Consider the following 15,048-nt stretch of genomic DNA (forward strand, 5'->3'; position numbering starts at 1 on the left):
ATAACAAACGAGGTGGAGAGTACGCATTCCGATAGTGGGGTCCCCTCGCAATCGACAACCAGCGTGATGCGACGCGACTACACGGAAATCCCAAATGTGCGTAAAAGAAATGCTATCGCGATTATAACAAACGAGGTGGAGAGTACGCATTCCGATAGTGGGGTCCCCTCCCAATCGACAACCAGCGTGATGCGACGCGACTACACGGAAATCCCAAATGTGCGTAAAAGAAATGCTATCGCGATTATAACAAACGAGGTGGAGAGTACGCATTCCGATAGTGGGGTCCCCTCGCAATCGACAACCAGCGTGATGCGACGCGACTACACGGAAATCCCAAATGTGCGTAAAAGAAATGCTATCGCGATTATAACAAACGAGGTGGAGAGTACGCATTCCGATAGTGGGGTCCCCTCCCAATCGACAACCAGCGTGATGCGACGCGACTACACGGAAATCCCAAATGTGCGTAAAAGAAATGCTATCGCGATTATAACAAACGAGGTGGAGAGTACGCATCCCGAGAGTGAGGGGCCCCTCCCAATCTACAACCAGGCATGATGCGTCGCGGCTACACGGAAACCCAAATGTGCGTAAAAGAAATGCTATCGCGATTAAAACAAGCGAGGTGGAGAGTGCGCATCCGAGAGTAGGGGCCCCTCCCAATCTACAACCGGCATGATGCGTCGCGACTACACGGAAACCCCAAATGTGCGTAAAAGAAATGCTATCGCGATTATAACAAAGCGAGGTGGAGAGTAGCGCATTCCGAGAGTGGGGTCCCCTCCCAATCTACAACCAGGCGTGATGCGACGCGACTACACGGAAATCCCAAATGTGCGTAAAAGAAATGCTATCGCGATTATAACAAACGAGGTGGAGAGTACGCATTCCGATAGTGGGGTCCCCTCCCAATCGACAACCAGCGTGATGCGACGCGACTACACGGAAATCCCAAATGTGCGTAAAAGAAATGCTATCGCGATTATAACAAACGAGGTGGAGAGTACGCATTCCGATAGTGGGGTCCCCTCCAATCGACAACCAGCGTGATGCGACGCGACTACACGGAAATCCCAAATGTGCGTAAAAGAAATGCTATCGCGATTATAACAAACGAGGTGGAGAGTACGCATTCCGATAGTGGGGTCCCCTCCCAATCGACAACCAGCGTGATGCGACGCGACTACACGGAAATCCCAAATGTGCGTAAAAGAAATGCTATCGCGATTATAACAAACGAGGTGGAGAGTACGCATTCCGATAGTGGGGTCCCCTCGCAATCGACAACCAGCGTGATGCGACGCGACTACACGGAAATCCCAAATGTGCGTAAAAGAAATGCTATCGCGATTATAACAAACGAGGTGGAGAGTACGCATTCCGATAGTGGGGTCCCCTCGCAATCGACAACCAGCGTGATGCGACGCGACTACACGGAAATCCCAAATGTGCGTAAAAGAAATGCTATCGCGATTATAACAAACGAGGTGGAGAGTACGCATTCCGATAGTGGGGTCCCCTCGCAATCGACAACCAGCGTGATGCGACGCGACTACACGGAAATCCCAAATGTGCGTAAAAGAAATGCTATCGCGATTATAACAAACGAGGTGGAGAGTACGCATTCCGATAGTGGGGTCCCCTCCCAATCGACAACCAGCGTGATGCGACGCGACTACACGGAAATCCCAAATGTGCGTAAAAGAAATGCTATCGCGATTATAACAAACGAGGTGGAGAGTACGCATTCCGATAGTGGGGTCCCCTCGCAATCGACAACCAGCGTGATGCGACGCGACTACACGGAAATCCCAAATGTGCGTAAAAGAAATGCTATCGCGATTATAACAAACGAGGTGGAGAGTACGCATTCCGATAGTGGGGTCCCCTCCCAATCGACAACCAGCGTGATGCGACGCGACTACACGGAAATCCCAAATGTGCGTAAAAGAAATGCTATCGCGATTATAACAAACGAGGTGGAGAGTACGCATTCCGATAGTGGGGTCCCCTCCCAATCGACAACCAGCGTGATGCGACGCGACTACACGGAAATCCCAAATGTGCGTAAAAGAAATGCTATCGCGATTATAACAAACGAGGTGGAGAGTACGCATTCCGATAGTGGGGTCCCCTCCCAATCGACAACCAGCGTGATGCGACGCGACTACACGGAAATCCCAAATGTGCGTAAAAGAAATGCTATCGCGATTATAACAAACGAGGTGGAGAGTACGCATTCCGATAGTGGGGTCCCCTCCCAATCGACAACCAGCGTGATGCGACGCGACTACACGGAAATCCCAAATGTGCGTAAAAGAAATGCTATCGCGATTATAACAAACGAGGTGGAGAGTACGCATTCCGATAGTGGGGTCCCCTCGCAATCGACAACCAGCGTGATGCGACGCGACTACACGGAAATCCCAAATGTGCGTAAAAGAAATGCTATCGCGATTATAACAAACGAGGTGGAGAGTACGCATTCCGATAGTGGGGTCCCCTCCCAATCGACAACCAGCATGATGCGTCGCGGCTACACGGAAACCCCAAATGTGCGTAAAAGAAATGCTATCGCGATTAAAACAAGCGAGGTGGAGAGTGCGCATCCCGAGAGTGAGGGGCCCCTCCCAATCTACAACCGGCATGATGCGTCGCGGCTACACGGAAACCCCAAATGTGCGTAAAAGAAATGCTATCGCGATTAAAACAAGCGAGGTGGAGAGTGCGCATCCCGAGAGTGAGGCGGCCCCTCCCAATCTACAACCGGCATGATGCGTCGCGGCTACACGGAAACCCCAAATGTGCGTAAAAGAAATGCTATCGCGATTAAAACAAGCGAGGTGGAGAGTGCGCATCCCGAGAGTGAGGGGCCCCTCCCAATCTACAACCGGCATGATGCGTCGCGGCTACACGGAAACCCCAAATGTGCGTAAAAGAAATGCTATCGCGATTAAAACAAGCGAGGTGGAGAGTGCGCATCCCGAGAGTGAGGGGCCCCTCCCAATCTACAACCGGCATGATGCGTCGCGGCTACACGGAAACCCCAAATGTGCGTAAAAGAAATGCTATCGCGATTAAAACAAGCGAGGTGGAGAGTGCGCATCCCGAGAGTGAGGGGCCCCTCCCAATCTACAACCGGCATGATGCGTCGCGGCTACACGGAAACCCCAAATGTGCGTAAAAGAAATGCTATCGCGATTAAAACAAGCGAGGTGGAGAGTGCGCATCCCGAGAGTGAGGGGCCCCTCCCAATCTACAACCGGCATGATGCGTCGCGGCTACACGGAAACCCCAAATGTGCGTAAAAGAAATGCTATCGCGATTAAAACAAGCGAGGTGGAGAGTGCGCATCCCGAGAGTGAGGGGCCCCTCCCAATCTACAACCGGCATGATGCGTCGCGGCTACACGGAAACCCCAAATGTGCGTAAAAGAAATGCTATCGCGATTAAAACAAGCGAGGTGGAGAGTGCGCATCCCGAGAGTGAGGGGCCCCTCCCAATCTACAACCGGCATGATGCGTCGCGGCTACACGGAAACCCCAAATGTGCGTAAAAGAAATGCTATCGCGATTAAAACAAGCGAGGTGGAGAGTGCGCATCCCGAGAGTGAGGGGCCCCTCCCAATCTACAACCGGCATGATGCGTCGCGGCTACACGGAAACCCCAAATGTGCGTAAAAGAAATGCTATCGCGATTAAAACAAGCGAGGTGGAGAGTGCGCATCCCGAGAGTGAGGGGCCCCTCCCAATCTACAACCGGCATGATGCGTCGCGGCTACACGGAAACCCCAAATGTGCGTAAAAGAAATGCTATCGCGATTAAAACAAGCGAGGTGGAGAGTGCGCATCCCGAGAGTGAGGGGCCCCTCCCAATCTACAACCGGCATGATGCGTCGCGGCTACACGGAAACCCCAAATGTGCGTAAAAGAAATGCTATCGCGATTAAAACAAGCGAGGTGGAGAGTGCGCATCCCGAGAGTGAGGGGCCCCTCCCAATCTACAACCGGCATGATGCGTCGCGGCTACACGGAAACCCCAAATGTGCGTAAAAGAAATGCTATCGCGATTAAAACAAGCGAGGTGGAGAGTGCGCATCCCGAGAGTGAGCGGCCCCTCCCAATCTACAACCGGCATGATGCGTCGCGGCTACACGGAAACCCCAAATGTGCGTAAAAGAAATGCTATCGCGATTAAAACAAGCGAGGTGGAGAGTGCGCATCCCGAGAGTGAGGGGCCCCTCCCAATCTACAACCGGCATGATGCGTCGCGGCTACACGGAAACCCCAAATGTGCGTAAAAGAAATGCTATCGCGATTAAAACAAGCGAGGTGGAGAGTGCGCATCCCGAGAGTGAGGGGCCCCTCCCAATCTACAACCGGCATGATGCGTCGCGGCTACACGGAAACCCCAAATGTGCGTAAAAGAAATGCTATCGCGATTAAAACAAGCGAGGTGGAGAGTGCGCATCCCGAGAGTGAGGGGCCCCTCCCAATCTACAACCGGCATGATGCGTCGCGGCTACACGGAAACCCCAAATGTGCGTAAAAGAAATGCTATCGCGATTAAAACAAGCGAGGTGGAGAGTGCGCATCCCGAGAGTGAGGGGCCCCTCCCAATCTACAACCGGCATGATGCGTCGCGGCTACACGGAAACCCCAAATGTGCGTAAAAGAAATGCTATCGCGATTAAAACAAGCGAGGTGGAGAGTGCGCATCCCGAGAGTGAGGGGCCCCTCCCAATCTACAACCGGCATGATGCGTCGCGGCTACACGGAAACCCCAAATGTGCGTAAAAGAAATGCTATCGCGATTAAAACAAGCGAGGTGGAGAGTGCGCATCCCGAGAGTGAGGGGCCCCTCCCAATCTACAACCGGCATGATGCGTCGCGGCTACACGGAAACCCCAAATGTGCGTAAAAGAAATGCTATCGCGATTAAAACAAGCGAGGTGGAGAGTGCGCATCCCGAGAGTGAGGGGCCCCTCCCAATCTACAACCGGCATGATGCGTCGCGGCTACACGGAAACCCCAAATGTGCGTAAAAGAAATGCTATCGCGATTAAAACAAGCGAGGTGGAGAGTGCGCATCCCGAGAGTGAGGGGCCCCTCCCAATCTACAACCGGCATGATGCGTCGCGGCTACACGGAAACCCCAAATGTGCGTAAAAGAAATGCTATCGCGATTAAAACAAGCGAGGTGGAGAGTGCGCATCCCGAGAGTGAGGGGCCCCTCCCAATCTACAACCGGCATGATGCGTCGCGGCTACACGGAAACCCCAAATGTGCGTAAAAGAAATGCTATCGCGATTAAAACAAGCGAGGTGGAGAGTGCGCATCCCGAGAGTGAGGGGCCCCTCCCAATCTACAACCGGCATGATGCGTCGCGGCTACACGGAAACCCCAAATGTGCGTAAAAGAAATGCTATCGCGATTAAAACAAGCGAGGTGGAGAGTGCGCATCCCGAGAGTGAGGGGCCCCTCCCAATCTACAACCGGCATGATGCGTCGCGGCTACACGGAAACCCCAAATGTGCGTAAAAGAAATGCTATCGCGATTAAAACAAGCGAGGTGGAGAGTGCGCATCCCGAGAGTGAGGGGCCCCTCCCAATCTACAACCGGCATGATGCGTCGCGGCTACACGGAAACCCCAAATGTGCGTAAAAGAAATGCTATCGCGATTAAAACAAGCGAGGTGGAGAGTGCGCATCCCGAGAGTGAGGGGCCCCTCCCAATCTACAACCGGCATGATGCGTCGCGGCTACACGGAAACCCCAAATGTGCGTAAAAGAAATGCTATCGCGATTAAAACAAGCGAGGTGGAGAGTGCGCATCCCGAGAGTGAGGGGCCCCTCCCAATCTACAACCGGCATGATGCGTCGCGGCTACACGGAAACCCCAAATGTGCGTAAAAGAAATGCTATCGCGATTAAAACAAGCGAGGTGGAGAGTGCGCATCCCGAGAGTGAGGGGCCCCTCCCAATCTACAACCGGCATGATGCGTCGCGGCTACACGGAAACCCCAAATGTGCGTAAAAGAAATGCTATCGCGATTAAAACAAGCGAGGTGGAGAGTGCGCATCCCGAGAGTGAGGGGCCCCTCCCAATCTACAACCGGCATGATGCGTCGCGGCTACACGGAAACCCCAAATGTGCGTAAAAGAAATGCTATCGCGATTAAAACAAGCGAGGTGGAGAGTGCGCATCCCGAGAGTGAGGGGCCCCTCCCAATCTACAACCGGCATGATGCGTCGCGGCTACACGGAAACCCCAAATGTGCGTAAAAGAAATGCTATCGCGATTAAAACAAGCGAGGTGGAGAGTGCGCATCCCGAGAGTGAGGGGCCCCTCCCAATCTACAACCGGCATGATGCGTCGCGGCTACACGGAAACCCCAAATGTGCGTAAAAGAAATGCTATCGCGATTAAAACAAGCGAGGTGGAGAGTGCGCATCCCGAGAGTGAGGGGCCCCTCCCAATCTACAACCGGCATGATGCGTCGCGGCTACACGGAAACCCCAAATGTGCGTAAAAGAAATGCTATCGCGATTAAAACAAGCGAGGTGGAGAGTGCGCATCCCGAGAGTGAGGGGCCCCTCCCAATCTACAACCGGCATGATGCGTCGCGGCTACACGGAAACCCCAAATGTGCGTAAAAGAAATGCTATCGCGATTAAAACAAGCGAGGTGGAGAGTGCGCATCCCGAGAGTGAGGGGCCCCTCCCAATCTACAACCGGCATGATGCGTCGCGGCTACACGGAAACCCCAAATGTGCGTAAAAGAAATGCTATCGCGATTAAAACAAGCGAGGTGGAGAGTGCGCATCCCGAGAGTGAGGGGCCCCTCCCAATCTACAACCGGCATGATGCGTCGCGGCTACACGGAAACCCCAAATGTGCGTAAAAGAAATGCTATCGCGATTAAAACAAGCGAGGTGGAGAGTGCGCATCCCGAGAGTGAGGGGCCCCTCCCAATCTACAACCGGCATGATGCGTCGCGGCTACACGGAAACCCCAAATGTGCGTAAAAGAAATGCTATCGCGATTAAAACAAGCGAGGTGGAGAGTGCGCATCCCGAGAGTGAGGGGCCCCTCCCAATCTAGAACCGGCGTGATGCGTCGCGGCTACTCGGAAACCCCAAATGTGTGTAAAAGAAATGCTATCGCGATTAAAACAAGCGAGGTGGAGAGTGCGCATCCCGAGAGTGAGGGGCCCCTCCCAATCTACAACCGGCATGATGCGTCGCGGCTACTCGGAAACCCCAAATGTGTGTAAAAGAAATGCTATCGCGATTAAAACAAGCGAGGTGGAGAGTGCGCATCCCGAGAGTGAGGGGCCCCTCCCAATCTACAACCGGCATGATGCGTCGCGGCTACACGGAAACCCCAAATGTGCGTAAAAGAAATGCTATCGCGATTAAAACAAGCGAGGTGGAGAGTGCGCATCCCGAGAGTGAGGGGCCCCTCCCAATCTAGAACCGGCGTGATGCGTCGCGGCTACTCGGAAACCCCAAATGTGTGTAAAAGAAATGCTATCGCGATTAAAACAAGCGAGGTGGAGAGTGCGCATCCCGAGAGTGAGGGGCCCCTCCCAATCTACAACCGGCATGATGCGTCGCGGCTACACGGAAACCCCAAATGTGCGTAAAAGAAATGCTATCGCGATTAAAACAAGCGAGGTGGAGAGTGCGCATCCCGAGAGTGAGCGGCCCCTCCCAATCTACAACCGGCATGATGCGTCGCGGCTACACGGAAACCCCAAATGTGCGTAAAAGAAATGCTATCGCGATTAAAACAAGCGAGGTGGAGAGTGCGCATCCCGAGAGTGAGGGGCCCCTCCCAATCTACAACCGGCATGATGCGTCGCGGCTACACGGAAACCCCAAATGTGCGTAAAAGAAATGCTATCGCGATTAAAACAAGCGAGGTGGAGAGTGCGCATCCCGAGAGTGAGGGGCCCCTCCCAATCTACAACCGGCATGATGCGTCGCGGCTACACGGAAACCCCAAATGTGCGTAAAAGAAATGCTATCGCGATTAAAACAAGCGAGGTGGAGAGTGCGCATCCCGAGAGTGAGGGGCCCCTCCCAATCTACAACCGGCATGATGCGTCGCGGCTACACGGAAACCCCAAATGTGCGTAAAAGAAATGCTATCGCGATTAAAACAAGCGAGGTGGAGAGTGCGCATCCCGAGAGTGAGGGGCCCCTCCCAATCTACAACCGGCATGATGCGTCGCGGCTACACGGAAACCCCAAATGTGCGTAAAAGAAATGCTATCGCGATTAAAACAAGCGAGGTGGAGAGTGCGCATCCCGAGAGTGAGGGGCCCCTCCCAATCTAGAACCGGCGTGATGCGACGCGGCTACTCGGAAACCCCAAATGTGTGTAAAAGAAATGCTATCGCGATTAAAACAAGCGAAGTGGAAATGAGAGGAGAAACTGGAGAAACGAGGAGAAACTGTAGCGACAGAAGTATATTTTCCTGACAGTTCAAAGCAAGGAACATGAACCGATGGAAAGAGTGCTTCTGGGTACCCACCGTGATTGAGATTCCAAGACCTTCATTCTTGTCTTTTGCTATGCGTACTGTGCGTACTTCACCCCACTGTGTCTTCCCACCAGGAGGCTGCTTTTGAGTGTTTGGTGGTTGTATTTGCTTTGCCCTTGCTCTACAGGCACGAATCACAGCTTTGTGCCTCTGCAGGTGGATCTCAGACTCGAGCTGGTTCCACAGTCGCTCATGCTCATTATGCTTCATGTCTCTTCCAAGCAACTGTATCTGTTGGATCCTACAAGTGACAAAAACGACAACTGAATGCACAGTGGATCTGAAAGCAACGTAGACTCGAAAATAAGGGTGCAAGTAGAAATAATAGCGTACATCCAAAGGAAGGATACCACAGTTAAACGGACACTATTGCGCCTTGACAGCAATACAAAAGTTGCCTCGTTCACAATTTATGCGTCGATACCTGGAGGTGACGTGGGTTCAAATCCCGGCATAAATTGTGCTGTCTCAGGTTCTCCCTCGATGTCGGCACAATTCCCAATGAAGTTCGCCCAGGGCGCATGCTAAATCCCCCTGCCTACCTCTCCTTCCTGACGCCCTGTCTCCGTCTTCCCACGTCTGTACGGCGCTCATAACCACGGCTGCTTCACGGTGTTAACACGAGAAAAAAGACGGATTCCTTCTTCTCTTCTTTCTGAAAGGGCCGTCCAATCTTCGCGGATTATCGTTTGTGGTGACCAATGGGAAACCATACATGACATCTTACCGTTGTTATGTTTTGTCGACTTTGACTAACCAGCAAAAAGTGCAATCATACGACTGGCAGCCTTTAATTTACGGGGAAAAAATGTTTGGCTGCCATCTCCAGGCCAATATCAACAATTCCTTTCCACCTCAGTGAGGAATGGTGCATCCCATAAAGAAATGTCGGCTCTCTGCTTTATCGGCGAGGCGCTGCGTCTTCAATTGAAGTTCCCAGAGTACCCTCATGTGAAGCGATAGGAAGTCGTTGTTTGCAAACCTCAAGATATAAATCGCCAAATGAGGCAAAGCCAGAACTACGCGAGCGAAAAAAGCCACGTGTTTTGTAGCGATCGAGCTGGTTGGACGCAATGTTGGCCAGCTTTCCGGTCGAGAACCGACAGAACAGAAGCGTTTCTGCGCCACGTACTCCTCGTTTCGCCCCATTTGCATAAGAAATTATATCTCAACGTACTTTTTAGAAATAGGGTGTACCCAATTCTGCTGTCTCGCATTTCCGCGAAAAGGCTAATGAATATGAGTAGTTGCATGCCCAGACGATGCCCGCGTTACACGCCCGGAAAAGTGGCATCACAGCTTTTTCCAATAAGTAACAGATAAAAAAAAGACCTTGTATATTAAGTCATATATAAAAATAAATTTTTGGTACGAATATCACGAATATATCGCAGGGAAAGCAGATGTAGAATGTGTTGGTTTTGTTTGAAACAGGGTTGGGATGGTCGTGCGTCCGAATGGTGAAAATAGATTGAAGAAACAAATTGCAGCTGTTCCGCTGCAATTTTCAGTGGAGAGTAGGATATGACCATTGACATCAAGGGTCAAGTTTTGCAGGTGATAAAGTCAGCAACATTTGGCTTACTCAACTCAATGCATTAATTGGTATCACATCATACAAGCGCGTGCAAGATATGCTCACTCAGGTTCATTTAAAGAGGAGCTTCTCTCCTGTTCTCCTTGAAACCATTATCAACGCTTCAGTTATTTGCGAAATGGTATCGTGTTCTCGGAGCAAGTCGTCATGGACAACCCCTGTAGCTGATGGAGCTCTGTAGCTAACCTGGGGACAAAATCTAGATTTCCGGCTAGTGTGGAAAACGTGATCCCAAACTAAAGGCCGTTCACTGTGTGACCCATAGTCAGGCACTAGCCTCAAAAACGCTTCATTGGGTGGGGGTGTGGATGAAACAAAACGGCCAAAGGGCAAGCTCTCAACTCTGTAAAAAGTTACCCGCTTCAACTCACTAACTATTTGAAAGCCTTTTAGTGCAAGCTGGGAAAACTGAAACAAAGAGTGAAGCCAAATAATGTTGGGATGTTTGAGAAACACTCCTCAGTGCTGGCAGTAATAACCAAGTCCTTCCAGTATTCGTCAAAACCAAAATTTTGCAGCACTCGACACTACAGGAACATTAATTCGGCAGGTGGTTTCCTGCCGAATATTGGATTGGAAATAATTGGTTTGATTGCGTGCCAAATTCGTTCAAGTTGGCAGTTGAAAAGCTTGCTGACAACTGTTAAGAGGAATTTTTGGAGCTGAAGAGATACGTCCGAAGAAAAATCAATAACAGAATTTTGGCCTCTGAAGTGCGATTCCTACCCAAGAGTAGCAGAAGCTATTCTTCCATTTGGATCAACATATCTTTGCGGTACGGGGGTCTGGACTTTGTTACAAACGAAACCAAGGCCACGACGTAGATTATCCATGACCTGCGTTGTACCCTACTATGTACGCCTACACCAGCTCCCGTGGCATAGTGGTTAGGATGATCGCTTTCCACACAGAGACTGGGAGGTGACACGGGTTCGAATCCTGTCACCGGCTGTGCTGTCTGAGGTTTTCCCTGGGTTTTCCGAAGACTTTCCAGACGAATGTCGGCACAGTTCCCCCTGAAGTCGGCCCAGGACGCATACTAACCCCCCTGTCCCCCACTCCTTCCTGCTGTCCTCTCTCCATCTGTCCACGTCTGTACGCCGCTCATAGCCACAGTTGCTTCGCGGCGCTAACACGGAATTTAAAAAAAATGTACGCCTACACGTATTCAAGAACAGGCAAAGAAAAAACAATCACGAGGCTTCTCATTAACAGCAACCGGCATGTTCAGCCGTTCAGTAACACAGGTATGTGTTTATCGTCTTATGCTTCCCGTTAAAATTGCCATGAATACACGATAAACGAACTTGAATCGTTAATAAATTAGTAAAGCTCGACTATAAGAACAATCGACGTACATGCACGTCCATAAATGTAGAAACACTAAAATACTTTCAACTGTTACGTGTAAGATATACTTTTCAGCCAGCATAACGGGGACACTTGACAAAAGGGGAGGCAAGAAACCCACAGCTACAACAGCGCTCCCAGGCATTGTTTCCAAGGCGTATCATAGGAGCTACCCAGCGACATTTTCCGCTTTTCTGTCGCATTCCTCATTCATTGTGCTCGGTGTCTGCTCTGCCAACACCAGCTTGCATGTATATGAGGAGCGAAATATGTCACGGAGCAGGAGCAGTACTCGCTTTCTCCGCAGAGCAAGAAAGACAGCAACCAGTGAAACACGCAAATCCAATCCGAGTCGACAATACTCCTCCATCGTGGAGCAAAAATCCAGTTCCGCTTTATTTGCCTTCGTGAATTCCTGTCCGTAAAGTGCTTCGCCGTTGGCGGAGTCGGCTAGCCGTACACTTGGAATGAGGCCGCTTTCACATACATGTTGTCCGCAATCGAGCGCCGTATAGGTTCCATCAAAAACACGCCCCAGAAAAGTGAAACCGGCTTAATCAAAAATACGTGTTTCTAATGAGTGTTTACCGTATGGAGGAAGTGCACAAGTATTTTTATCGCAATTTATTTGTGAGCTGAACGCTTTTTTTTAACATCGTGATGTAAAAAAAAAAAAACGCAGCCACGAATTTTGCCAAAAATCGTGTGAACACGTGAAATAGTGGTCGCCACTTATTCCAGAGCTCTGACTACGCCTAGCTTAAAGGACGTTCCAGTCTATTTCGAAACTATGCTGTCGTTTTATTCTTCATGTGCCACCAACACGGTACAGAAAATTCCAGGACAAATTAGTGGCGTGTTAGTCGATGGGTACATGACAAGAGCGGACGTTGAATGTTGAGAGTACGCCCATGGAAAAACGAGAAAACACCATTCCCAAGAAGCAACTGGGGCGGGACCATGAGAAAAGGAATGCCTCTCGCTCACACCGCATATGAAGTGACGTCACGAGGAACAGGTGTTCATCTTCGTAGTAAGAAATCAGCCAAAGGGATTGTCGGCCGGAACGTAGTGGTTTCCGACCAACCCGTTAATACCCCTTTGTGCCTGTCTGTCATAGCATCCCCAAGTTGGGAAATACCAATTATAAGGCCATTCAAATTGCAGTGCCAGTCGTATTACAGAAATCGCAGACAGTGCACCGAAAGCTTCATTTAAGCTCCTCAAAAGAAAGCAGACGTACCTTCCAGCCAATTCTTTGTCAAGGTACTTAGCAGTGAGTTTTGCACCAAACAGTTCGCTTTGTAAGGAGACAAGGTCTCTTCGCAGGGCTACATTCTCCTTGCGCAGCTGTGCCACCTCTGCGTCCAGCACCATCTCACGGCCCAGGTCTCGTCGATACATGTAAATTTCTTGTTCCTAAAAGGAAACATTAAGACATTAAAAGCAACTACGTGATATGTATGCAATGTGCTTGCAAGTGTGAGTCTGAGGTGAGGCTTGCTGAATGGCAATGCCAACCGAAACTTTCCTCCTTTTTGTTTGTGACTGTTGTTCAACACGGCACAGGTGCAGCCACCACACTTGTTCCATTGAGGCGATCCACGTAGATCACACAGCACAGCATCACACAGCGTAGATCACACAGCACAGCACAGCACAGCATAAGTGCATTTTTCGTTCCAGCACGTGCGCTCGCGTGAGTTGTTGTCGCCACTACAAGTTAACATCACGACGCCACGAGTTATTTTTGTCGAGCCAGTGGGGCCCCGTCGTGCCAACACCTCCTACATAGCAGAAGGCCTACGCCCTATACGCCACGGACGGATGTCTGCGTGAGTTTTGCGAGGTGCGTCGCTCTTTCGTTGACGTCATAGCGGCATCAACAGTTGTAACAGCGGGCCTCACTGTGTGATATAATTTTTTCCTACTATTTAGTAGGTGTTGGCTGTGCCCATAGAGATATATGATAAGATACAAGTGCAAAAAGCAATAGGGCCCGACAAGTGATACCAGCGGAGGAAAGCAAATTGAGGCGCTATGACCAGGGAGAAACTGCGTTCCAACAAACTCATTCTGGTCGACCGTCGAAGGTAAATACTCCTTGCGTTTCAGGGTCAGCGCGATTACGTCACGAGCCGCGTTCCTAAAACGGGAAATTACTCCCTATGAGACTAAGAGTAGTGACGTCAGGGCCGTCGTCTCTATTTCTCCAGCTGCTCGTCTCGGGTGCATCGTGGAGAACGGCGGAAGATTCCAGTGCGGATTTTGCAACCTGATCGTCTTCTTCAGAGCAGCATACAAAGAATCATACATACAACACTCCTGAGCTCCTTGCGTGTAAAGATCGAAAGCTGATTCTATACGTTTTAAAGCAAGCTCTGGAGCAGAACAGCAACGAACTTTTGCTTGTCTGGGGACGTCACAGTGATCTGTGCATATTACTATAGTCGGCCTTCGGCATGACGGCACCCTCACCGAAAGCAAAAAAAAAATAAAGTCAGGGGGTGGGGTGGAAGTCCACTCTTTGTACGTCTGTCTGACCCCTGCGAGCGCTGCCCAATAGAGGTGCGAAAAAAAAATTGCGCGCCCTCTGGGACCAAAATAAGCAAACATTTTATTGCATATCGTCAAAGAGCTATGTCTCAGCTATGTTAGTACGAAATATTGGAAAATTTCAAGACGTCCTTTTTGGGTAAAAACTGCCGCGAAAATGAGAATTTTCCCCTACCCTTCCGTGTTCACGGCGTTGTTAGGGGATAATGGCTAAAGATAAAGCAATGTGTTGACGTCAAACGAAAGAGCAAAGAATGATATTTCTGCTCATGCAAAGAACATCACAGTCGGAGATGCAGCGCCGCGGCCATGACCTTCCAAACGTGCCGTAAAACGGTTCTCTGTTGCGTTTTCGGGATTTTTTTTTCGTATACTTTTCTTTTGACCATATAAATTTAATAGCCCACGGTGGAACGTGCACCATCCAATCTCTCGGCAAAAAAAAAATCGTTCAAATGGGACATCTCGTTCAAGAGATACAAGGTCACAAAGTTGGAAAAAATTTCAGCCGCGAAATTGCGCAGGTTGCTTCGAAACGCCGTGGACGAAGAAAATATCGCAGAGACCTGCGGTCAGGCACCTTTTCACATCTCTTTGTGGGTGGGATAACATAAATTTTTTTTCGAGAGAAATAAAAAATGTGACCGGCGGGCATCATTCGATTATAAATGAAACTACCCTATGGCTAATATTGGTTGAGTCTTGGAAATATTGGGCCAATATGCCCGGTATCCAGCCAATGTTGGTTGTGTGTTGGACATATATACTGAACCATTCTACCCAATAAACACACAATAGTGGGCAAATCTTAGAAACATGGGACCAATATTTGACCAGATTTGCCTACAGTTAGCCAATATTGGGCCAAGATTCTGTGCAGCTTGGGTAGTGACTTACACCGTGTCGGATACCTTCGTGAAGGTGACTTTCACCCAATAAACCTTTTCCCGAGTATATGCGCATGCGCAGCCCTTCTGCAGACGGCCGCCAT

General features: G+C 50.3%; 1 protein-coding gene across 1 annotated transcript in view; it reads right to left on the reverse strand.

Annotated features, from left to right (window-relative positions):
* LOC135371559 (Golgi-associated PDZ and coiled-coil motif-containing protein-like) overlaps positions 1 to 15,048 on the reverse strand; it is a 159,793-nt gene that overhangs the window by 22,238 nt on the left and 122,507 nt on the right. The window contains exons 3-4 of the mRNA XM_064605550.1: positions 12,745 to 12,920; positions 8,546 to 8,795 (exon numbers count right to left, since the gene is read on the reverse strand). Coding sequence (XP_064461620.1) covers positions 8,546 to 8,795; positions 12,745 to 12,920 — 426 coding nt within the window. The remainder of the gene's footprint in view (positions 1 to 8,545; positions 8,796 to 12,744; positions 12,921 to 15,048) is intronic.

The sequence above is a fragment of the Ornithodoros turicata genome, unplaced genomic scaffold (genome assembly GCF_037126465.1).
Source record: "Ornithodoros turicata isolate Travis unplaced genomic scaffold, ASM3712646v1 Chromosome111, whole genome shotgun sequence".
Taxonomy (NCBI): Eukaryota; Metazoa; Arthropoda; class Arachnida; order Ixodida; family Argasidae; genus Ornithodoros; species Ornithodoros turicata.